The sequence below is a fragment of the Thunnus albacares genome, chromosome 5 (genome assembly GCF_914725855.1).
Source record: "Thunnus albacares chromosome 5, fThuAlb1.1, whole genome shotgun sequence".
Classification (NCBI taxonomy): domain Eukaryota; kingdom Metazoa; phylum Chordata; class Actinopteri; order Scombriformes; family Scombridae; genus Thunnus; species Thunnus albacares.
Window position 1 is genome coordinate 27,824,318 of NC_058110.1, and position 25,353 is coordinate 27,849,670.

A 25,353-nucleotide genomic window follows, 5' to 3' on the forward strand; every position below is an offset into this window, starting at 1 on the left:
TCACACTGACACAGTAGTGAACAGAACAGCGCGGGTCTGGCTGTGCGCCGACATGCTTTATGGATGAGCATATTTGCTGAGGTCTCCCTCCGCACTGTAGTGTCAGTAACCAGATGAAGACTGGCACGGCCCCCACATCCTGCCTTTCTCCTCCTACATATGGTTTTCACATATGTCCTCTTTTTCGATGTTTGGATTAGCCTGCCAAGGTCAGACGTAGGTCAACTGTGGAAGGCTCGACCACTTTGAGCTCTGCTCCTTAACTGTGCCGCCTGCTGTCGTGTACTCCGCTAACCCTCAAGCTTTGAAGGCGAAACTCAAGGGGCTTTGTGTCTTACATCACTTTTCTCAGACTTGACCATCCAGCAGTTTGACACACATTCACACACACACACACACACAGACATGCATACACAAAGGCCCGTGTGTGTGCATGCACATTTGCTAACATACCCTCCCACCCTCCCAGTAGATCTTCTTTTGATAGACATATGACCTTGACTTTCCCCTCTGTGATGTTTTATAGCGAGTCTGTCTGCTCTTTGGTGCTGTCACCGTCTGAATAGATAGATGAATGTTTGGGTGGAGGGAGATAGGCGGGGATGGACAGATGATAGAGCCATCAGCTTTCATGGGTGGAGGAGGGCCTGGTGACATGTGACATCACAAGACATCTCTCACGCCCAGCATCAGGAAACCCATGATGCCCCTTGAGATTTACTGCCTCGGTTATATATTTGGCCAACAAGATCTGATGAATAAAGAAGAAACAGTGCTGGCATTAGCCCATGTGAGTCAGGGAGGGTCACGTAACTCATATAAGTCATTAGAATGCTTTTCTACTGTTTTTGTAGTTAGGTGGTCTTGGCCTCAAGTTCAAAGCTTTACTGTGGGAATACATCATTCATCAGGAGCAAGGGGGAAGAAAAACAGAGCTAAGGTTTCACAAAGGTCTAATAATATCAGCAGATAATTCTTAACAGTTGTTGTAACCCCATCCTGCATCACAGGGGGGGGGGACATTTACTTCATTCAATAAAGTAAAACAGTAAGTGCAACACATTTTTGACGAATGTGATAAAATTTGAGGTCAATTTGTCACCTTTCCGTCATGTTCATTCAATTTGTTTTACTTTCACTGCCCAAACAGTCCTCATGAAGAGCCTCCTCTTACCCGAATTTCCGAGTGCTAAATGCTAATGATGGAATGTTTATCAAATATTGTTTGACCCGCATCTGTCACTCCTGTCAATCATCCTTCGTCTGTTTTCCCATTCCCGCTGTCATATTGATATAAATAGCAATCATTGACCTGTTTGTGTTCCTGTTTTCCTCAGATTCGCGTTGATGGGCCTCCTCACGGCGGTGTCCAGTATGAGACGATATCGGTCATCAAGGACGGCAGCCCTATCCTCAGAGATATGGCCTTCTCCCTCGACCGCAACTACCTCTATGTCATGTCTGAGAGACAGGTAGGTGTTGGAAAGACACGTGCATGCAAACCTGTGATTGCTTTTTATACCCTCATGCAGAGGAGTGGATGGCTTAGGTGTGTCTTTGTGTGTGTGTGTGTGTGTGCATATGTTTTAATATCATGAAAAGAGTGCAAATGTGTGCGTGCTCTGGCAGGGCCCAAGATGGCCCACCTCTCAACATCACCAGCACCACCACCCTCTGTCAGCTATAAATAACCTGGGTGGCCCAGCAGGGGACGTTATGACAGCGTTTGATAATGAAGGAGAACAATGAGGGCAGGGAGAAAGAAAGAAATAGAGAGACAAGGAAAAGACAAGGCACGAATGAGAGAGAGGGAAAAAAAAGATGAAGGGCACTTGCCGGCTGGCTGAAGCAGAGGATGAGAGGAAGAGTGATGAGGGAAAGAGGGACAGCTGGAGGAGTGCATGACTTAGACAGAGTACAGAGAGACACTGAGATACACAGAATGCAAGGTCATCCTTTCACACTTCTAATGAAGTGACACAGCATTGCAGGGCAGGTGGAAAGCAGCCGATAGCCATCAATGCAACTGACATACTAAGTAGGTAGAAGAGATGAGGGCAGACAAGGGTGGAAGGGGACACAAGGACAGGGTACGGGTGAGGAGATGAGAGGAGAGGAAAACATGGTAGGACAGGAGGAGGAGGAGGAGAGGAGAGGAGAGGAGGAGCAGCTGCAGGGGAGCGTGGCAGTGCGGAAACCCTAGAGACAGACGACGTGCGAGGCTGTCAGTGCGAGGTGATAGATTGCCGTCCTTTCTCCTTATCTCTGCTTTTAGCACACTCCACAACTGGCTTGCCAGAGCTTACAGGTTAGGAACCGCGGTGGGCGGATGTGGTGTGAAGGAGTTATTTAGACAATAGTGTCCATTGCCAAGAGAGGAGAGGAGATGACACATCTAACTGTGCTGCGTTGGATTTGATTTTCACACCAAAGAAACAATAAAGAATAAAAAAAAAAGTTTTTAAAAACATGTTTGAAAAGTAGCTCAGTTTTAGTCAGATGCTTTCCTGCTGGGAGAGTAAAAATATAACAATGCCAGATGGAGTCACATCACCAGTAATAGCTTAGTACTTCAACCAAGATTACTGCTGAGATTGACTCAGTGAGACATACAAGAGAAATGATATTTGAAGAAATTATTTCAAATCTCTTTTTTATTAACATTTATACAGTATATACACCAAAATAATTGTGTTGTATGTCTAGTGATTTATTGTATTTTTACGGACAGATAAGAGTTTAAACCTGCTAAAGTCATGCAGAAACAATATGTGTACATGTGTCTGACAGTGAGATGACGACGCTGTAGAAAGGCATGACATAAATTCCACCAGGAAAGAAGAGTTTGTACTGAGTCTAAAGTCTGTTTCCCATATTTACTAAATCCTTTATTCCCACTTATTCCACGGATGAAACAAGCTTTTGATCTTGAGCTCATAACTGCTAGTCATCTGAATGAGAAGTGAAGTTGGTGAATATTATTAGCATTCAGCATGTAGTCTCTTCTGTCTTGCTCTCCGGGGGTTGAGGAGGATCGAAGCAGACACACGCGCACATACTGAAACGCTCTCGACTACTTTGGGATTGTTGCCCTGCATGTTCAAGGGTGCCACTCGATAGTCACACCTGACAGAGTGACTGGAATGGGATTCGGTGCGGCCACACACTCGTGCAGCCTTTTTTTCATAAGTTTGTCAAATTCAACTGAGGCTATGTTTTTGATATCTAATTTTAGAAAGTTAAACCAACATTTGATTGTTTTATATGAATAACTGTCTCGCAATGTCCTAACTTTTGGAGTTAGCCGTTCAAATCTAGATGGAACTGCACACTGTAATGCATATCATATATTCTTTCTGATGTAACCTCTTTGTGCTCAGAAGGATGATTCAAGGATAATAATAATAATGTTGAGTACCAGCATAAGCATTTTGCACTGTGAAAAACAGAGCAGCCACCTTCAAAACAGCCCTTTGGCACTAGCATTCAGCGGAAAACATCAATTTGACCTTTATCTCATCGTTAGCCTAAATGTCACCTCGAGCTACACTCGAAGTCAGACACCCAGAGCATCACGAGATCTGTCTTGTCTGAGCTCCACTTGTTCCCATGTGTCTCACTCTATGAGACCCAAGCGCATGGTGATGGGAGACGGCAAGAACAAAGGAGGGATGATATCAAACAGAAAGCAGGGCAGATTTGGCTTCAGTTGCATTTCCTACTCTGAATAACAAAGAGGCCCTCTGTGCTTGGCACAGTGGGAAATAGAGAATACAGAGAGAGCAAGAGGGAGACAGAAATTGGGAAAGAGAGAAATATTTGCTCTGCGAGGCTACGCTCCAGAATCTGGGTTCTCACTCTCCCCAGTTCTCACACCTGTCTGTGTGTGTTGTGGCGAAGCTGGGAATCGTGGGATGTGCGAGGACCTCGCGAACACAAACATAGGGACACACACGTAGACAAAGCACATGTTCCCTCAGTTTTTTTTCATTTGCATAGGTGCTGACATAATGCACTGGCTCTTGCAATCACATGTACACTTGCACAAAAAAAAAACTATAATTACAGACACGTGCAAGCGCCAGTCTCCCATTCAGTATTCAAATGGAATCTCCATAAGGCTTTATGGAGGCTTTTCATCTAGCCTTTTTCTCTCACCCGCATGTATATAGATTACACCTACTGCATATGTATATATATCTTCTCCAGTCTGACTCTTACAGATTCGCTGCCTTCCCCCCCAGTTATCTTTCAGTGTGTGAAAAAACTTTCTGCTCTTTCTCATTCTCATCCGTGTCTTTCTCACATTCCCACACCAGACGCCATCATTCACTCAACCCCGAAACATATTTAATAGCTCCCTGTTTCATATTTGATCCATGGTGCTGCCATGTTAAACTGTGCTTTGTTTTGTAGATGTAATGACAATAGCATCCACCATATTAATGATGTGTTGAGATTGGCCCAATGCAAGGCAGCGCAGTGGAACTGATGAAAAGACCTGGCTCACTGACTTTCTCTTCTCTAGAAGCAGTATGTGTCTTTGTGTACGTGTATGTGTGTGTGTGTGTGTATGTATGTGTGCGCCTTCCCCTTCCTGTAGGATATTGTATCATTACTGACAGTCCTGAAACACATAACAGCAGGTTTTCATCTCAGGATTTATCTTCAGACATCTGTGTATATCCACTATGGTGCCTCTTTGGAAAAACCTCAAAAACATGTTCGTTGCATCATGTGTGGATTTTTTTTTTATTTATTTATTTTTTTACAGGACTCACACTTTGAGCTTTGTGTCTTCAAACTGTCCTTGCGCATCATGTGATCGCGCAGATCTATTGTATGGATTTCTGCCAGATCACATGTTTGAGTCATATTGCGTGAGTATGTGTGTGACTGCGTCTATATTTAGACCAATAATCCAGCGATTTTGGTATTTGGCTGGGTAGAAATGCTGGAGGCAAACGCAGTGATGGAGAGAAAAAGGTCATAGCTGTTTCGGGAGATTCAGCTGAGCTGCCTCCTAGACACGTCCTCGACTTTTTCCCTCTCCTCTTTTTCTGTCTTTTCTTCCGTCTGCGTCATATGAAATGCCCCCCGAAATGTCTTACATTCCAGAAACACCTCACTGCATTTAATATTGCATCAAAAGCTGTAGATTTCAAACTGAATACCACATCTAGCACTGCTTTAACAAAGCATGCACGGGTACGCGCTACATAACATCTGCTTAAGTTTCACACGGAAAAGCACGGGAGGCTTTAACCTTTATCTATAAGCTATACTTTGCATACAGCCAGATACACTGTGCCTATAGTAATACTCCGGCACCTTAACAATTCCAGAGCACAGGCTCTAATCAAACAGGTAGAAAGAGTATTCATGTGTGAATGGCAGCTGGAGCAAAGCTAACCCACTGGTGCTGTTGCCAGCTCATGCAAATTTAGTACGTTGGATCTGCATGAGTGTTTGGCCTGGCTTCGTCCCCACCGACTGGAGCCTGTGCCTCTCTCTCTCTCTGTCTCTCATTCATTACCCACCCTTTCCTCTTTTTCTTCTCTTTCTCATGTTTTTTTTTTCTGGAGGTGTATGCCTGAGAATGCAAAAGAACCTAACCTGGTTCTTTTAACATAGTGAAAAGTCCTGTGCGCGTTTATGTGTTCTGTACTGCATTTGGGGAGTTCAGGCCAATTGAGGAACATTCAAGCATTCCTGACACTCTGGCCCACACAAGGCCTTAAGCAGTATTGGTTCTCTTTGTTGTTGGTTTATCAACACAATGCAGCACACTGGGATAAATGGCGACAACTACTCCAGTATCGAATGCGGTCATTTGAGGCCTGGATTATCAACATTTTTATGAGGCCTTTTCATTCCCTTTGTGGTGTATTGTGCTGTTATGGCCGCTGGCACCCAGCAGTAGGGCGAGCACTCATCACACACGGTTGAGAATCAGTGACTGCATTATGTCGGTTGCTTTGGTCAGCGGCCAGTATGCAGAGCCCGGGCTATAATGTATTATTCATGGAAACAATCAAGATTTAACATCTGAAAGGGTTTTGAAGTGATACCTGTGGCGCGTCCTTAGTTCTGCCTGAAAAGGATTTTGAAAACACTGTAATAAAGAAAAAAAAAACTCTTATGGATGTGGCACACAAGAGTACATAATAGACCTTAACAGACTTAATAGTGTTCCCACTGAAATAGTGGCCCACTAATTGCCAGCTCTTTATAACGATAAGTGTGAAATTCTTGCTAGCATGACCAACTAAGGGATACTGAGCCGGCTTGTAAAACAGACTAGTCTTTCATGGACAGACACACAGTCCTCCCCCTATAGAGGCGTTCAGCCATGTGCTGCTGTCACTCTCCAGTACACTCTTGGCTCTTTAGCAAACATTAAACCCCCTCAACCTCCAATCCTCGAACGCCATCCTTCCTCCCTTACCCAGCCCCATGTATGGAACGGCAACATTACAGCTCACAGATTATCAGAAAAGAAAAGAAGACCTCTTTTTTCAAGCCTGGCAATTTCTTCCAGGTGCTCAGCTGTGAAATTTGAAATCCATGCATGGATTCTTTCTTCTTTTTTAAAACCTTTTTTTTTTTTTTTGTCTGAGGCCTCTTCTCAACCTGTTCTCCCTCCAAGCACCCCCCCCACGCTCCTCCCCTCTGAGTTTTTCTGGTTCTCCTCCCTCCTTCTCCTTATCCCCCGGTACCTTTGTTTGGCTGGTGTGGTTAGATTGGGAGGAAATGGGTTCAGTGGTTATCAAGACAGGAGGAAATAGGATTCATTCACACCTCAACCAGGCTTAGATTAGCTGACATGCTACTGGCTCATCATTATGCAGGACTTTGGTGTGTATGACACGCTGATTTCATGTGTTAATGGGCATAGAACACATGATGGCTTATAGCCAGGCCTTCCGCTGTGCACTGTAGGTGTTGCAGCTCATGTGCAGACTTAGAAATGTGACTAGGAGCAGTGTTGGTGGAGAGCCTTTTGTTTTCTGGGTTTACTGTTTACACTCTCTACAACAAGCAGATTGGACTGGCTCATGTCCAGGCCACTCATTCAAAGACTTAAGTATGTGTGCATGTTCTTGTGTTTATCCTGATGTTGTTGTTTTTTTCCTAGAAGCCCAACTCTTATTTTAACCATCTGTTTCAGAGCTTACCGGAAGATGATCGCTTCCTTATCTCATTGAAGAGGAACAATAATCTAGTGGGGAGGGGAAAAGTCTGACAAAGGTTCAGGTCAAGTGAAAGGACACAACAGTAGGGCTACAAAAACAAAATGGCACAGGGACAAAAGATTAGCACTTTGTGTCTACTTCTTCTCTGAGCCCCTCCTTCCTTTCCAGGGCTGAGAAGCTCAGGGGTTATCCAGCAACTACCACTGCCCCAACAAGTGTTGCCTTGCTGCCCCTTGGCCCTTTACTGGCCCCAGGGCAGTCTGGTTAGCTTGCAGCTGCCAGAGAGTGAACAAGTCCAGGGGTTTGACCATTGACCCTTATCTGTCTGTTCCTCACCAATCTGTCCATCAGTGACACTTGGACAAAGAGGTCCAATAAGTCGACTACCCACCCTTAGAGCGCAGAGGACAATCGAGAGGCTGCTTTCAGGATGAAAGAGCAATCAGTCGAATGTGCCGAATTCAGTTAGAGACTCTGAAAAGTCCTACAGTCTTCCCACTACTTCTTAAGTCTTTTCCCACAATCTGAACTGAGGTTCAACCAGAATGCTGAATATACTCCTCTATTAGCTCTGACTGCAAAATGCTTTTCTGCATCCCACAGGGTGTCAGAGATATCTTTCTCTCATAAGTTTGTGAATGTTTCCTAATTCCCCCGTTGTATCCATGGTTTCATTTTGAGTCATATGAATGTGAGTTAAGAAATATGTGTTGTACCTAACTTAGGCCAACTGAGGTCAAATGAGGTTTGTTTCATATGTTCCAACTGACAACACAGGAGGTGTCAGACAACTATGATGTGTAATCCAGTGTTTATTTAAGAGAAGTGACCTGAACTAAGGTTCTATGTCATGCATAAGAAAGCTGTGATGGTGGATGCCTTGTGCCAACATATGGATCACACATCTGCATCCCATTCCACCCTCATCATGGCTGTTCATGAGAGGGGAGCAGTGCCCAGAGCTTACTAGTGTCTGTCTGTTTTTTGACAGATCTCAACAAACAGACAGCTTGCTATCAGTCCAACAGCAGACACAGGCCTTGATAGATTGGCAGTCATGTTTTATCTGGGATGTAGTGCGACAGCGGGGTCAGTTTGGCAGCCGTAGGGGTGAGGGCCAGCAAATCAATCGCATGGCCGCTTCCTTACCCAGGTGCTCTGCAGCTAGAAATGTTGTCGGGGGGTGGAGGGGGATGGGGGTTGGAGCTGCAGCTTGGAACCTTGGGCTTAGATACTCTGCTGCTTCCCTGACAGCTTCACTTGATATTGACACCTGGACAAATTAGGATAAATCCCCCTGTCAATACTCACATCCAATATTATTGATGATGCCATTTAGCTTTTCATTCTGAAGAAACCACTTTCATTGCATATTTGTGTGTTCTTTCAGTACTCTAGTGTGGTTTGAAGTAATTAAACTGGTCTGACTACACATTGCTATAGGTTGGTAGTAGCAGACCATAAGAGTATGTTTTCGTTTTTAATTTTGAAAGCATATTTATTTTTATTATTGTATGCATTTCATATTTTAACCTTTTATATGTATGTTTGTTCTGTGCTTCTCATGTCTGGATTCAGTTTGGTTTGACTGCCTGCCCGCTCTTTTATTTTCATTTTATAGTTTAATGTGACCATTAAAGGGCCATGTGTCTGCCATCATGATAATCTCAATGTCTGCCGATTAGTGGTTTGTTTTTCAGGCTTTTGATTTAGTAATATATGACATTGCAGCTATTGAATGGAAAGATGTAGGGTTTTAACTACTTGCTCAAAGGAAATTTACTAACAAAGTAATATTTCTCTTGGTGGTGGTTAATATGCATGTCCATCTTGTATGTGATTTCCACTTTTGAAGGTCTATGTGCATGTACAGTACCGGTCAAAAGTTTGGACACACCTTCTCGTTCAAGTGAACGGGAAGGTGTGTCCAAACTTTTGGCTGGTACTGTATGTTGACAGAATGCTCCATGTGCATGATTTAATGCGTGTGCACTTTTATCTATTTATGTCTCTCAGCATCATGAGGTCAGGGGTTGTGGGAAGTTCAAGGGTTGACTGAGTCTGTTCATCAAACCAAAGGGGTCACTCAGTAGGTCAGTTAGAGACGCCCCCTCATTGAATCATGTTTTTATAGCATCCATCTGCTTGACCACTGCTAGTCAGCTATTTCTCTTACACGATGACCGATATGAGTGTCCTTCCCCCCTTTCAGCTGTGTTCTAGCCATGTTTTACATGTCTGAATGCTGAGCTCTGTTTGCTCCCTCTGCGCTAGCCCACCTAACAAAGGCACCTCATTTACATGAGTCCCTGAGCAGGCATTGTTAATTGACTTAAGCCAGGATTAGTGTTAATCAGGTTTTGTGCCCTAGAACCATTGACCAATTCTAACCTCATTATTTGATAGCAGCACACGTCCTGTCAGCCCCCATCAAGCTGTTAATTAATAGAAGCCTGCACACCCAGGTCCCAGCCTGAACCCCCTCTTACCTCTCATTTCCCCATCCTTCCATCCCCTCTTCCCCCCTCTCCCGCCTTCACACCCAAGTCCCCTGCTACATCAGTGGAGGTCAGTAGACAGTAAGCACGGTACAAGTTGTGAATTCGCTTACTGTGTTAGCAGGCTATGCAGCTGTCATTAAACAAGCGCTGTGTAGTTCTGCTTCAGGTAAAATGGTGTCCAAATAAAGTTAATAGTGCCAAGTCCAGTATGAATACAACAAGTTCCTTTGTGTCTGGATTTACGATCATGTGTGTATCTGCACATCTCTCAGTAGCAGGTGGCTTGTGTGTTTATATTAACAAAGACTGGTTGTACGAGCACAGCAATCATCTCTGCACACCGCTCAGCATTAGCAGAGGTTCTAGCAGTCAAATGTAGACCCTCTTATCTATCATGAAAATTCACAACCGTGAACTGTAACAGTCCCGGCAGTTATCTGGAACACTGATCTAACTGTCTCTCCCTCAACCAACTTCTGGATAGAAATAAATAAAAATATTTTTGCCATGACGTCCAATACAAACCTACAGCTAGTCCAATACAAAGTCATCCACAGAATATATATTATTCAATATAAAATGTACACACAGACACTTGCAAAACACAGACACTTGCTCACCATGCACAACAAGCACAATAGATAATTATTTTCACGCGCACTGGACCTGCCAACTGATTCACTCTTTTTGGGACACAAAAACTCCACAATCTTGGACTGCAGAATCCCTCCATCCCCACAACTCTGTCTGCTAGGAGACACTTCAGAAAACAAATACGAGAACAGCTTGCTCATTTCTCTAGAAAACAAGTTTCTTTAACTGGAAATCAAAAAATCAATAAATATTAACCACTGGATCAACCTCCTTTTGGAATACAGTAGGGTCTGTATGTCCAAAAGTCTGTCTCAGACTTTTGGACATATCTATGGAAAAAAAAACACTGCTTACAATAACAACAACATCACAGTCTTTAATGAAAGATGGTCCCTGGGCTCCCCGCCTGGCTCTCTGGCGGCGTGGCAGGGTTGGCTGGGACTACCTCCCTCCCTCTTTACAAGGGAAAAAATGAATAATAAATAATTAAAACAACAATAAAAACGCAAATACAAATTAAAGAAAACAAAGTATGTCACTTTTAAGTGGAAAGACTCCCTCTCAAACGGTCTGGGAGTGGTCCAATAGGCAGGACAAGACACAAGACATGCATTGGGCCAGCAGCCTCTTCTGGGCCTGGGCGTGGCTCAAAGCTGGATCTCCCTAAAACTAAAAACTTACACGAAACTAAGAATTCAAAACCAAGATCATCATCTTTCACAGGCCACATGAGCCCAGGCATAGGCCAATACCAGTTATCTCAAAATACCAGATAACCTGATTAACTGGTCAACCACTATTGATTATAAATATTTAGGAGTAGATATTGAATAGATATGGTCAGTTTTAGGCAGATAATCATCACCCTGATCATTCTGAGCAGCAAACCTGTCCGTGAAATCATCTAAAGCCTCTAATTATCTAGAAACAATGACATTTATCTCTGATTAGGCTCCAGTTTCAGTCTGTACTTGAGGTTTTGTTGCAGTGTTTTATATCCTGAATTCAGAATAACATCCCTTTCTCCTTTGTAACAATATGTACATGTGCATTCATACGGGTTAGTTTATATTGCTCGCTTTTATATGTGTGTGTATATGTGTGTCTATTTGTGCATGCACACTTTGTCACATTGTGAATATGAGCCAAAGGAACAGTCCAGGAGCGACCCTGCCAAAATAATCAGCTCTATAATTAAGAGCTGTGAGTATGTCAACTGCCTTCATATAACCCCCCCCTCCTTTCTCTCTTTCTGTCTCTTTCACTCTCACTGTCTGTCTGCCTCTATAATGGCACAGCATTTGTCTGTTTCCTCCCTACGCCTATGCAGAATGCTCATGCCATTTATTGTGAAACTAATGGCAGTGCTTCACTCCTCCTAATTGTAGGCTTTAATTGCAATAATTATTTACAAGCCTAATTAGAGCCTAGAGAGTGTCAGGGAGACACACAAGTGCCGGTTGAAGGAATCACGACAGGGTTTGTCAGGAGCCAGGCGAAGAGTAAAGTGAACAGAGTGGCGATGTTTCGTCTATAATTGGGGAAGGCCATCGTAAATTAGGAGGTTCAGGATAAAAAAGTTGACTATCGTAGTGGGCATCGGATCAGAATGCACGGAAATAAAGCCAGTAAACTTCAATCCTCTGAACAAAGGTTTCATTTCTCCAAAAATCAAAAGGTACTGCATTTATGAACATGACAGGAGAAAAGAATACACGGGCCTTTGAATCTGAAAGAAAACAAATACAAGATTAAAACTTAACACAATAAGTCAAATTAGTCTCACATGTCCATCTTAAAGAAATACGGATAAATAAAGTTGTCCATTAAACTAACATGGACGTAGGATAAGGACTAAAACAGTAAGATACCAGTAAGATTCTTACCAGAACTGAAGGTGAGAGAATGAGCGAGAAGGAGTGTAGTCTTTAAATAAGGAGTGATCAGGTGAACTTAATCAGGGGTGTCAAAGGGTGAGAACAAGAGCCGTTTACTGAGTAGGAAAGGGTAGGACAGGAAGTAAGATAAAGGAAGGGAGGTAGGTGAGTAAAGGAAGTGGAAAAAATGAAAGAAAATAGAAGTCTTTACTACAGCCATGTCTGCGAGTCTCCCTGCCTCTCTCACTTTCCCTGTCTCTTTTTGCATTCGTCAGTCGCCTTTCTCCTTAGTGCTGAGATGGGGCTGCAATCACCGAGTGAAGTGCAGTGTAGTAGGTTTTGAAGCCGAGCCCACACATCAGTGGAGAGCAGCACGCTCTGTCCCCAGCACCGCGGTAAAGGTGTTTATTTAGAGGTCTCAGGCTGACTCTGGAGACTGATCTTTCCTGTTTGTGAGAGGCCAACAGCTCACTTCACTACACCACCAGCTGCCCTCTAAAGGGTGAATAAGTGTATGTATGTGCACACACGTGCGTCTTGCGTGCATTTGTCAGCGAGTACATTTGTTTCTGTGTGTGTTCTAACCAGGGCTTTGGTTCATTTGCTGCAGTTTGGCAGACCCTCAGGAGGTCTTTTGTATGTGTGTGTGTGTGTCTGTGTGTGTGTGCGTGTGTGTATGTGTGTGTTTTACTCTGTGATACGGTCATGCTGCCAGGCCTGCAATATGCTCTTTGTCTGTCCTTCAGAAGGCCAGTCTTAGTAAACAGGCTACAGCAGGAGAGCTGCTGGTTTTGATGGGCTACCCATGGCAGCTGAACCCTTTCTTCTTCCCAATGGAAGAACACACACACACTAACTCTCTCTCCCTCTCTCTCTCTCCCTCTCTCTCTCTCCCTCCCTCTCTCTTTCTCTCTCTCTCTCTCTCGCCATTTGCTGGGGCTGTGCAAAACATTCCCCAATTTTTTCCCACTTCTTTCCTTTCCCCCCTTTCTCTTCTCTTCTTCCCCTTTCTTCTCTCCTGTCAGTGCACCGTCCGATGGGAGGACTCAATCCCACAATGCCATTCTTCTCTCCCCTGCGGCTCACTTTGACAAAGCTGTCAGCCTGAGCCCTGGTGATGGATGTAGTACTGTATTGTGTATGTGTGTGTGTGTGTGTGTATGTGCGGTGGTGGTGGTAATGTGTTACTTTTATGATGTTTAAGTCAGATATACTGAGTGGAGGGAGGGGTATGGTGAGCAAAAACTCAGCAGAGACTCAGCAGCCAGACATTTCTTTGTTCTCTGTTTAAGAGCGGCTGAGATAGACACTAAAATGAGAATAGCTGGTCCACCTTAAAGGTCAGTCCACCTTAAGTGAGCCTGGTCAGGTTAGGCTAACCTATTGTTGCTTTGGGGCTAACTCCCTTCACTTTTCCAGCAGTTTGGGAACCAACAGACGAGACTTTTCTTGGTCTTGACACTGTAGCCTATACTGTACATTTACCGCCATATTGACAACTCATTGCTAACCTTTCCCTCTGCTCCGCTAGCATTCACCGTCACCTTTCTGCCGCTCGCTCAACCACACACTCGCTACGCACAAACATTACGCACTGCCGTATTCCTTAATGGAGCTACGCTACTCTTACCCTACTCTACAATACCTTTCACGTAGATGCCTTTTGAAGAATGAGTAGAGGGAGAATAACTCAAAACAATTCCATGGTAACTAGGGGCTTATTGTGTTTGCACAGTGTGCGAGCGAAAATCATTAGCAGCCCATTGATATTAATGATTGTGTGAAATTTTTGCAGCAGCGCTTATTATTTTGCAGTGGTGGTGTGCCACTACAGAATACATATAGGTGAAACACTGTATATTATTTTGGATTCTTACTGGGCAGAAAATGCATCCTTATACTCACGGAAATCTGTGAATCGTACCCATCGTACAGATGTTTGTGCCCCAGATCCTTTGTTTGCCTATGTGCCTCTTTTAGTCAATTCTGAGAGACTAGTGACTTGGATTTACTCTTTATGTGTGCCAGTGTTTGTGTTTTTGGTAAAGAGTAAATGATAATGTTCACATAAGAGGACTGTACATGACAAATATTAGATGAAATGTTTGCTTTCACTCTTTAAGAAGGTTGGGAAACTGTCCTTAGATGTGCTAGAACACACACACTGACAGACAAACATTTATCTATGTTTGCTCGTACATATGCAGGCACACATTCGGCGAGAGGAGCAAGATGAATGTGCAGGGATGGATAACATATCTCTAATGCAATATTTGAGGAAAAATATTAGAAAGAGCACAGGCGGCCAGTGATTTAAACAGTGTGTCTGCCGACAGCCTGTTGAAATATTACTCTTCTTGCCGACTTGTAAATCGGATATTTGGAGCCAGAAGGATCACATGGCGGTAATAGATAGGGCCACAGAGTGACGGATGGGGCTGTGTGGGGGATTTGGGATGGAAAACCTGCACAACAGATTTGTGGTGGACAAATACTGTCACCTATACTCTGAATGAAGGTAGCATCCAGAGCTGTGTAAAGTTCATAAGCGGGACTAAAAACACTAAATACCTCAGAGGCGAAACACTTATTTATTTCACACTTTCCAAAAGCAACTGGGGATCAGTTAATTTGGCTGCACAGAGGCAGCTGTCTGAGAGTCGTGGGATGAGAGGGAGAAAGAAACAGAGGGAGGAGAGAGAGAGAGAGAAGAGAGACGAAGAGAGTGAGACACAAAGGCAGTTTGGGCTCATTATGTTGATTTTTTTCCTCTTCTGCCAAACAAAGACACCCAGGCACTTTTAGACACATCACCAGAGATCAGTCACTGCTTTCTTTCTGCCTCTCACCCCACAGAGTTTCTTCATAGGCAAATCTAATAATTTTCTCTCCACTGCTGGAAAGTGTTTGCCCATAGCTTCTTTCTCTATATTTTTTTCTCATGGAATCAAATTGGATTAAATCACAGACACTATTATAGGGTCTGAGGAGGTCTTTCAGCCTCAGTAATGGGTGTAGCCTCTCATCAGCGTATCACTATTCAAGTCCAGGTGAGGAGTATTTTATGCATGGCACACATGCACAGCAAACATGGGTGCATGTATGCATTCATGCAAACATGACCTTATACATGAACACATAAACAAAAGGGCACACACACACACACACACACACACATAAACACACATACACACACAGTTTGGGATTAGATGAAGTGTCCTTCACCACCTGAGCCTAGTTATCAATGCCCCTCCTCCCTATCTGTCTCTCTCTCTCTCATGTACATAGACTAACATTCATCTAGACACAAACACACACACACATACACACACACACACACACGCGCGTTTACTCTTATGCACAAGCAGCAGCCCTGAGAGCAGTGGGGTGTAACCAAACCCTTCATTTGTATGTACATCATGTACACTGGGAGAGACGCTGAGACAAAGAGAACAAACATGCTCACACGCATGCACACACACACAATGTTACACACACACACACACGCTCACAAAAAAAAAAACCCTCACACACTCATGCACTGTGGAGTCCCTCTGTGGATCAGAATTCATTTCTGTCTGCCTTCCCCTCCAAATCAATACCCCCTTTGGCCGACAGACAGCCGTAAGTGTGCCAGGGAGGCTCCCTAGCCTTCACACCCTCCCCAAACACACACACACACACACACACACACACACACTCATGCCTGTTGATGTGTGATGGCCTCTGCTGCTTCCTTATTAACTCCTCACATGCTGACTGAAGCATACACCTCATTACTGGCTGCATTGACAGTCTGGTATCCAGCTGAGAGACACACAGACACGTTGGACTTAGACAGACAGGCCAGAGATGGATAGAAAGACAAAGAGGTACAGGGAAGCAACAGCAGGAACGTCACATAAACAAGCAGTCCAGACAGGTGGGTAAAAAAAATAGGTTAAGACAGGTAGATTGACAGACAATAAAATCAGTTTTTAAAAAAGAAATTTGAATGCATACTTAATATATACAATGAGATAAAAATAATAGCATGATTGTGACATGTAGACAGGCATTGTGACTTTTTTACTGCCATTGAGACAGGGACAGACGAGAAGGCGGGCGTTAAGTGTAGAGCTAAGTAACAATAACAAGTTGTTATAGTCTGGAAGGATCGTGTCACTCATAGAAACTGACTGGCTTATGTAAATTCCATTATATATATATATATATATATACGTTAATTTCCCTCTATTGCAGGTTAAGCACACTTGAACTCCATTCTATCGCTACTTAAACCTTTTCACCAGAAGTGATTGAAGATTTTCCATCCCACTGCTAATGTTAATGAGCCATTTTAAGCTTTTGAAATAGCTGCTTTTCTGACTCCCTATACCATTAGCATTAGCGCCCGGTTTGTTGTGATGTCTGATGGTGGCTGAGTGGAGGTAGGTTGCCTTGAATTCTACATCACAGCAAAAAAATTAGACCTTCATTAGCCCAATAAGACCAATTCACAGGCTCCATTTGCAGTATGCTGTGGATGTGCTTGAGCCCAAATACTGTACTATACATATGTAAAGTACTAAGATACACAGACATTTATTGTTCTAACTTGCATTTAAGTACCATGCCAGAAAATGTTGAGTTTCTAAAGTAAGATAAAAATCAAATTTAGGTATACTATGTGTCATTATGATATATCAATGTGTCACTTTTCATAGTTGTCTTTGCACATGAGTGCACACATTCACACGTACACATTCACAAACACTCTTAGGCACTTTTACAGCTCCCCGTTTCCATCTCTTAAATGTCAGTGTGGGCCTTTAAACCAGTTGCCAGTGAGCGAGCAGAGGTAGAAGGGGGCTGAGAGTTCAAAGTGGTCAGGCAGCATGGATGTAATTTCCTCCTTTTAGCCTCCTGACTGAATTACTGAGCAAAGAGGCCACCTCAACTGGGAGCCGCAAAAGGAGAGCGAACACAGGAGTGTAGAAGAGACGGTTCAGGAGGAGAAAAAAAAAGAGTAAGGGAAGAGATGGCGAGATAAGTGGAAAAGAAAGGCGAGAAAGGGCCAGGGAGAGAGAGCCTGGGACTTTCAGATCATATCACCGGTATCCATTGTAACATCTTTACCTCTTTACCTAAGAGGGTGCACATGGGATCTGGAGAGGAGTAATGGCTGCAGAGGTATCGTCAGCTGTGTTTGACATTGTGCTATTTAATGAAGTTGTTAAGTAATGCATAAATGAACATGTTTTTTTTGTTTCAGTGTTTTGCTAAGGTTATTATTTGACACTGCATTCAATTAAGGGTGGTTATTAGCAGTGTAAAATGCAGTGATGGACTGACAAAGAGAACGGCAGGGAGAAGTAGCTCGCCATTTGTTTGTTTTTTATAAACATCATTTTCGATGTAAGTTATTGAACAGTGTTGTGAGCACTTTTAAAGCTGCTGGCACTAAGGGCTTCAGTGATCTGCATTATGTATAAAAAACACAGTCGGAGAACACACTCACACACAGTCAAAACACACACAAACGCAACCCCTTTTCCAGTCTAACCTATTCTCCTCTTCTCTTTGCCCAAAAAGAGGATTGAAGCTATACATAATTGATACACTCCTAGCTCTATCGACTGGTTGGATTTTTCAACCTCCGCACTGGTCGATTCCCTCACTCCATTATTTCTACGCTCACACTCCCTCTGCTGCCTCACATCCCCCCCCGTGACTCCTCCTTCTAGTCCTCTAGTCTGTAATACCTAAACACACACAAACACACACACACACACACAAACAGAGATTAGGAGACAGTCCCATCTCCCTCCTCCACCTTCCTTATTGCCCACTGCCCCACTTTGTCTGTAATCCATACAGTTGGCCATCAGTCCAGGGGACACATGCTGAAATTCAATGCCATGTTTGTGCAAGTGTGAAGTGTGTGTGTGTGTTCTGTGTGGTGTGTCCTTGAAAGAAGGGATTTTTGTTTTTGCACAGGGGCTTTGCATGATGGGAAAAGGGGGTACTTACCAGCTAGAGCTGAGAGAAGACCAAGGAAGTGTTTTGAAATGGGGTCACTGGTAAAAACTGATGGCCAACTTACCCATAACAACCTTTATTATTTAGATATATCCTATAAGTGATTAATGTGTAGAAGGTATTAAAATGTTTTAAACCTCATAGATAGATTTTTGTGATGGGTTGAGTGAGGAAGGTGTGGGGCATCCATCCAAAAATTGGCATGCTGTGTGGAAATCTGCCACAATTTTAAATGGATAAAATTTCACACAGTAGATATTCAGCCTATAGCCAGTCAATGACATCTCTTACATTAGCAAGTAGATCACCTTGTGTTAGTTGATGCCATCTGAGTTTTAAGATATTTATGTTCACTGGCTTAGAGGATCTGATGTGTTCTTTACCTTTTGTACCAGCAGCACCACATAACTACAAATAAGTTGAAGGAAAACTGGAAAGTTAGTATGAGCAACAAGAACCACCAGGACTGAACTGACAAACACACGAGCGCCACCTACCAAAACTGGAATCCACAGAAAAATGCTTAGGAAACGACGCCAAAGTCTGGGCCACATGAATTCCACCACATACGCAGCAACAATGACCATTCATCACGGGAAATGTCAGAATAAAACACTGAACTGTATTATTACCACTTTAAAATGTGCAGTTATCATTCTTGGGTCAGCCTTAACACATAACGGCCACTCAACTTCAGAGTTCAAACTGCGGTCAGAAGGCACACGCCTGACCTGTTCCTCCCCTTTTCTCCTGCCTGGCGGCTTGTCTCCTACCAGTCTGTTACTTCTGATGAGCTGCCAGAGACCAGGCCTGCCCAGGACTGAAGGGGTACGGGGGGGGGTCAAAGCCCTGATATGAGGTGGAGATGGGGCTGTTGGTGGGGTACTGATGCTCAGTGGCATGAGGATTTGGAAACAGCAACTCTGCTTGATCACGCTGTGATGGCTAGATATCTATTGTAACCTATATCAGTTCACTTGAGTGTTTTGAGGTTGTTTTTCCTGCATCTTCTCTTTATGTGTGTGTGTGTGTGTGTGTGTGTGTGTGTGTGTGTGTGTGTGGAGGGCGGGAGAGGGGGGAGGGCAAACTGGTGCTTAGCTTCTTCTTTTATTCTGTCTTTAAACCCAGCCTTATGTGGCTACAGTATCTTGATGTTTTCAATTGACCCAAATCTAGGAGCTCAGGCCAAATCCAATAAACAAAATGAATGTGTGCGCGCGTCTGTTTGTGTGTGCATTTTGTCTTTCGACGGGTGATGTGAATAGACAGAGAGAAATAAGGAAAAGATGGGCTGAGAGAGCTGGCTGTGAGAATAAATGTTAAAAGCTCCCATTTTCACACCAAATCATTTTTGGAGTATGGGAGATGGCTGTAGATGAGGCAAGCTGTATCATTTCATTTTGCCTCAGCCTTTTCTCCCTCCCAGGTTTAGCCTCTTAAAATCAATGATATCTACTCTGAATGCTATCTCCTCTACTTTAAAATCTGCTAGTCTGAAAACCACCCAGCATAAAAGGGTCTGACCTTCAGAAAAAGCACTAACACACAATGGTACTGTATCTCCCATTAAATTCTTCTAGCTTCCATTTATCCTGAACCTATCCTGCATTAGCGCTGTAGACAGTTCTTTAATAAACGTTATACAGTAGAAGAAGATCAATACCGTGTATTTCAACACAAAACTTGTTTCTCTAAAAGGACTTGTCATCAAGCCCTCTGACATCTGTAACAAGAACAACAAGAAAAACAAGCGTTCTGAAGGCAATACCTTTTAGTGCGGAGCAGAGCGGCAGACACTGTAACAACAGTACGTCTGCAGGGGGGGAAAGGTTGTAGTTTTTTTATGTACATGATGAGGACGGTTTTTTTATGTGTGGCCATTATGTGCACATGTGGATGTAATTAATTACTTTTACACATTTGCTCTTGGAATGTGGCTTTTAAGCCTTCATCAAAGCCTCCAGCTGTTGTGCTGTCTTTGCCCAGTCAACTCAAGGTCTCCAAGGGATCAGCAACCCCGCACATAATCCACCTCCCGCACCCACAACAACCACGCACATGCCCCTTTTTTGGCCCTTAATCAAGCTCGAGACTCGAGGCCTGATTATCCAGTCAGAGGGGAAAGATGGCCCTCGCTTTCAATACAGAGTTGATTATGTTTTTGTTGCTGTGAGAGAATGCCTTGACTTGTGGGTGGACGTCAACATGTTGGATGAGATGGCTCCGCGCGACGCTACTGAGAGGATTTGTTTGGATCTTAGAGAGTACAGTAGAAGGATTTTATGAGTTGAGGAAAAAGGGGGGCATGAGGAGAAGGAGGGAGCGAGAAAAGAGACAGGGGAGATATGGCCACAGTCCTTAGGAAGAGCCTCAGTGGGATTACTAGAGCAGATTAAAGAGTGGCCGGTCAGGGAAAAAGGCTGAGCCGGCCTTGTGTAGTTAGCATGGACACAAGAAACTCTGGCTGCGGGGTCACTGTGGGACTAAAAAGACTCAGGGGCCAGTAGATTTCATCGTTTTTCATTCAGCAGCAAGTATTTGCTCTGCTTTTGTGCCTTTGTCATTAGCAAACACACACACAGATACACCCCTCCCTTGCTTTCCTTCTGTCTCTCTCTCTCTCTGCTGGAATGGGTATTGTGTTCATGATCGATGTGCCTCATTCCAGTGACGTGGTAGCCTGGCTAACTCTCATTAAAAATGGATAGGGTGTAGGGGAGTGTGTGTGTGTGTGTGTGTGTGTATGTGTGTTTATACATGTTTAAAAGGAGGTGTAGGTGGCAGGAAGTCCCAGAGGTGCCAGCTGTTTACCGTCCACTGCCGAAGGTTTCGAAGGTTAGAGGGAGTGGTGGTGGATGTGGGGTGTTCCTGAGGTCAGAGCCAGGCCTGTTGCCTTGGCAACAGCCTGCAAAATAGCTTCCTCTGCATTACTAGTGACGGTGGGATTTTTCTCTTTCTGTTGCTTTCTCTCTCTCGCTCAACGTGGTGAGGCACATCTGGCACCTCAGAGACTAGGTCTCATCAGAACACAGAGCAATGGGCCGTTTCCACTCTGCTCTGTCCTCCTTTATCCCTCTTTTTCAGTCTGTCTTTTTCTATATTCTCTTCCTAGTCTGCCCCTGTGTCCCTATCCATCACTGAGGTGCAGCGAGCACGGCTGGGTCTCAGGGCAGCAGGGCAGAGGGACTGAAATGGAGCCACCATTCATTCTCAGCCACGGAGACACAGGAGCAGATGAAAGTGTTCCTGCTGCTCTCTAATGCACATACATTGTCAGCCTCTCATGGGTGCCAGAGCCAAACACCTCTATCCTCCTGTTGTGCTCTTCTTCACTCAAAACAAAATTCAAAATGAGGAACAGACACTGTATTCACAGGTGGCCAGAAGTAAGAGTGGAAAATATGTGTAGTAGGAACTCTATCCTCTGGGCATCAACGCATATATGCAATGCCCACATATCCAGCTCTTTGTGACAATACAATCACCTCCCTGGTTTCTTCTTCTTGTAGATGTTCTTGAGACACAACTGCAACTAAATTAAATATATTATATTTAAAAATTACGCAGTGAAAGTTCTCATGATGGAAGCAGGAGGTAGGTTATGATGTAGGTTGATACAAATTGTGTATTCTTGCATATAATGCTTTCCCAGGGATTAAAGCTGGACATTAATACTAGTTCCAAATCCCAGGCTATAGGTTTCAGTAACAGAGGCAAAGCCCTTGCATCAGTAAAGGCTTGGCAATAATAATAGAAGCTGAAGCCTATTCAGCATGAGCCTCTGAACGAGAGGAAGCTGTTGTTTTAACCCTCGGCTGTCAGTCAGTCACCCAGGTTGCTGCAGTATGCGACTCCAGTGTGCAGCCTCTCTGGTTGAATAACCCCCCGCTAAGGTCATCTTAAGCAGGAATTTTATTAGCATTCATTTACCAGAGCACAGTACTTCTCACTGACAATACTCAGTCTACCTCAGGTCAGCTGTGGATATAGAACGCGTTCCTGGGAAACAAGAGACAGGGGAGAGGGGAAAAAAGTTGGAGGCGATATCAGATGACATGCGGCGCTTCTTTGTCTTCCTTTAAAACACAGGAACAACAATCTGCACATCCGTTATGGCGCTGTGCATGTGTGCTTACAAACACACACACACACACATACACATGCGCACACAGTGGGAGAAGGGGCTTCATTGTGCAGCCCTGCTGTGTTGAGTGACTGTAGCGTGTGCTGGGCAACAGCTGCTGTGATCCCCCCCACCCCACCCCCTCAGCCCCTTCCCTCACCCACCCCGTCCCCCCCCCCCCTCCTCACCTCCACTACTGGCCCATGCTGGTCTGAACATCAATACAATCACACTCACACACACACACACACACATACAGTATATACAGCACACAAAAACACACTGACTCCATGCTTTTTCAGTCCTTTCCTGTTTACCTCACTCCCTTTTTTGCATATAACACCCCCCCCCCCCGCCCCCCCTTCACCCCCCCCATACCTTTTTTTTGTGTGGCAATCTGTATCAGCTGACAGCGGGCTGTGTCTGTCTGTCTTTAGATACCCCCAGCTCCCCCTACTCCCTGGCTTTCCCCCTGCTGACAGCTGTCTCCGCACTGTAACCCTTTCATTGAGCCGGGCCTCTGTGAAAGTTATACTATAAAGTTTCACTGGTCTCGCACATGTTTTGAGAAGGATCTGACGGCTTTTTTTGGGTTAAGAGGGATTCGGAGACTTAAAGATACATATGCGGACTGAGTTGCCGTCTCTCTAGCCAAGTCTGGTTCCTGGTGGGCTTGTTTGTCATCAGTTGTAGCTTCTGCTGCTGATGTGACCCTGTCTGCAGCTCATTACAGCATGCCACCTGTTTGTCCCGAAGCTAGACGAGACACACACACACACACACACACAAATAGAGTTTGTTGAGGTGGCAGGGGGTTAATCTAACAGGAGCGTCCATGGCGGAGCTGCCACACAGTGCAGGGACTGTCAATGTCCCACCGTGTCAATGGCTTTCTTTGTCCCGAGAGGCCGTCTTTTTGTTGCCGCAGGGTTTAGGACCAGGCAGACAGGTGGAGGGTTATTGAGCCTTTGAGGAGCAAAGACAAAACAAAGAAGAAAAAAAAAGATATAGGCTGGAACACATTAAGCTAACCTTTCTCACAGCAGCTGACAGTTTTGCCAACTACAACTTTTCATCGACCATGCAATACCAGGCACGCGTTACAAATTTTGCTGTCAGCTGTTTTTTAATTTGATACATTATAATAAAGAAAAGCCTTTGATGGACACCCAGCTGTTATCTCTTCCTGGCTGACAGTTAATTCCAGCCCTTGGTGCTAACAGCAATTAATATCACCCAGTTGTGGGCGTTAGGCACAGGGTTTTTTTTTCCGAAAAACACTTAAAAGGTGTTATTTGCACCCTTCATTCACTCCCTCACATTTTGCAGAGGAGCCACTCATTAGGCATTGATCTGAGCCTAAGGTTTGGAGCTGAACAGGGCGCACACTTTCAGAGCCTGCTGTCATTATCCAACAAAGCAATTGCCAGGAAATTGAAAGACAGACAGGACCGAAAATTAATCTGTGTCACACTCTGAATTTCAGCCCTCGCTTTCCCCTGGTGTCTGTGTTCATCTTCTGTGCGGTGGCGGGGATTTGTGTTGCAGTGTTTGTCAGTGTTTGTACGTTTACTCCTGCTGACACAGTGAGATGCAGGTGTGAGCAGGGCAGGCCCATGGGACACTTCAAGACACACACACAGACACACACACACACACACACACTGACCTCCGGATAGTACGGGCCTCTGTGCTGCACAAACAGACTGAGGGCCATGTGGCTGAGCAGAACCTGGTCTGGCAGACAGACTGACACAGACAGAGACACAGCAAGATTCAAACACCCACAGCACGTATAGAAACAGACAGAAGAATGAGTGTATGTTATGAGGCAGCTGAAAACAAGCCCAGCCTACGACCGTACTGACTCACACACTCAGTAGTTGGCTACGTGTGTTCGATTCTTGTGCTTCTCCAGTGTGTTGTGTTCATGTATGTAAATTCTCAACCCTGTATTTGGCAGTCACATGAGCAAAAGGATGTTTGTTCTTTATTCAAATAATTGCAGTCCAACAACCTGTATGGATTATTTTCATTGGTGTGTGTTTGCTTTGTGCTGAGAGTGCTTATTCAAATTCTTTGCTATTGACACTTTCAACATGTTTTGCTTAGTAAAACAAATTTTGTATTTTGTAATTTTATTCTACATTCATTCCTCTTTTTAAAAAACACCTTACAGTTCAGTTTTACAGTTATAATACAGTCATCTATTTGTTTAATAAAGTTTATCTTAGGCTTTGGGGAGAAAAGTTAATGTAGTTTAATAAAGTTCAACCTGACACTATCTGCTGAAATATCATTCTCAATGATTACTTTTTTCTGACCAATTCCGCATTTGTGTAATCAAATTGAATTTGCACATGCTCTCGAGAAAACGGCTGTCACTACTCCTCCGTGTGTAGGTGTGTTTGTACAGGCCCTACCTAGGTTGACAGATGCCCTGGTGCAGACAAAAGCCCATTGATGGCAAAGAGACAGCTTTCACTGGCCAACTGATCCCAGCTGCTCGCTACTGTTTCTTTGGCTTAAGATAAAGGCAACAGTTGCATGTGCAGTTGACATCGACATACAGGGGCATAGTGTACCCAAAATGTTTTTAAGGCATGTCATTCTGTACATCAGGTCAACATAAAACATTAACATTTATGTATAATACATTATAATATAGAATCATCCTTTCTAAATGCTGACAATGAAATATGTGGAAAAGTCCCCACTTGTTCAATCATCTGTTGGTTTGTGACTTAATGAATTTTGTACACACACACACACACACAAGCATACAAATGTTTACCCTGAGGCTTCTTTAAGTGTATCGTGTGATGTTTGTCAGGCTGCACTGTGACCCTGACACTCTCATGTGCTTTCAGGTGACCCAAGTTCCCATCGAATCATGTGAGCAGTACGGGACGTGTGGAGAGTGTCTGAGCTCTGGGGACCCACACTGTGGTTGGTGTGTCCTGCATAATATGTGAGTATCTCTCAATCATCATCCAGTCCAGTTTATAGACACTTTTACATAAAAATTGTGTGAGACACCT

General features: G+C 44.1%; 1 protein-coding gene across 1 annotated transcript in view; it reads left to right on the forward strand.

The window, feature by feature from the left end:
- The window catches only part of plxna2 (plexin A2), a 169,628-nt gene that overhangs the window by 66,657 nt on the left and 77,618 nt on the right, over positions 1-25,353 (forward strand). Inside the window, exons 4-5 of the mRNA XM_044351917.1 lie at positions 1,338-1,472; positions 25,183-25,283. Coding sequence (XP_044207852.1) covers positions 1,338-1,472; positions 25,183-25,283 — 236 coding nt within the window. The remainder of the gene's footprint in view (positions 1-1,337; positions 1,473-25,182; positions 25,284-25,353) is intronic.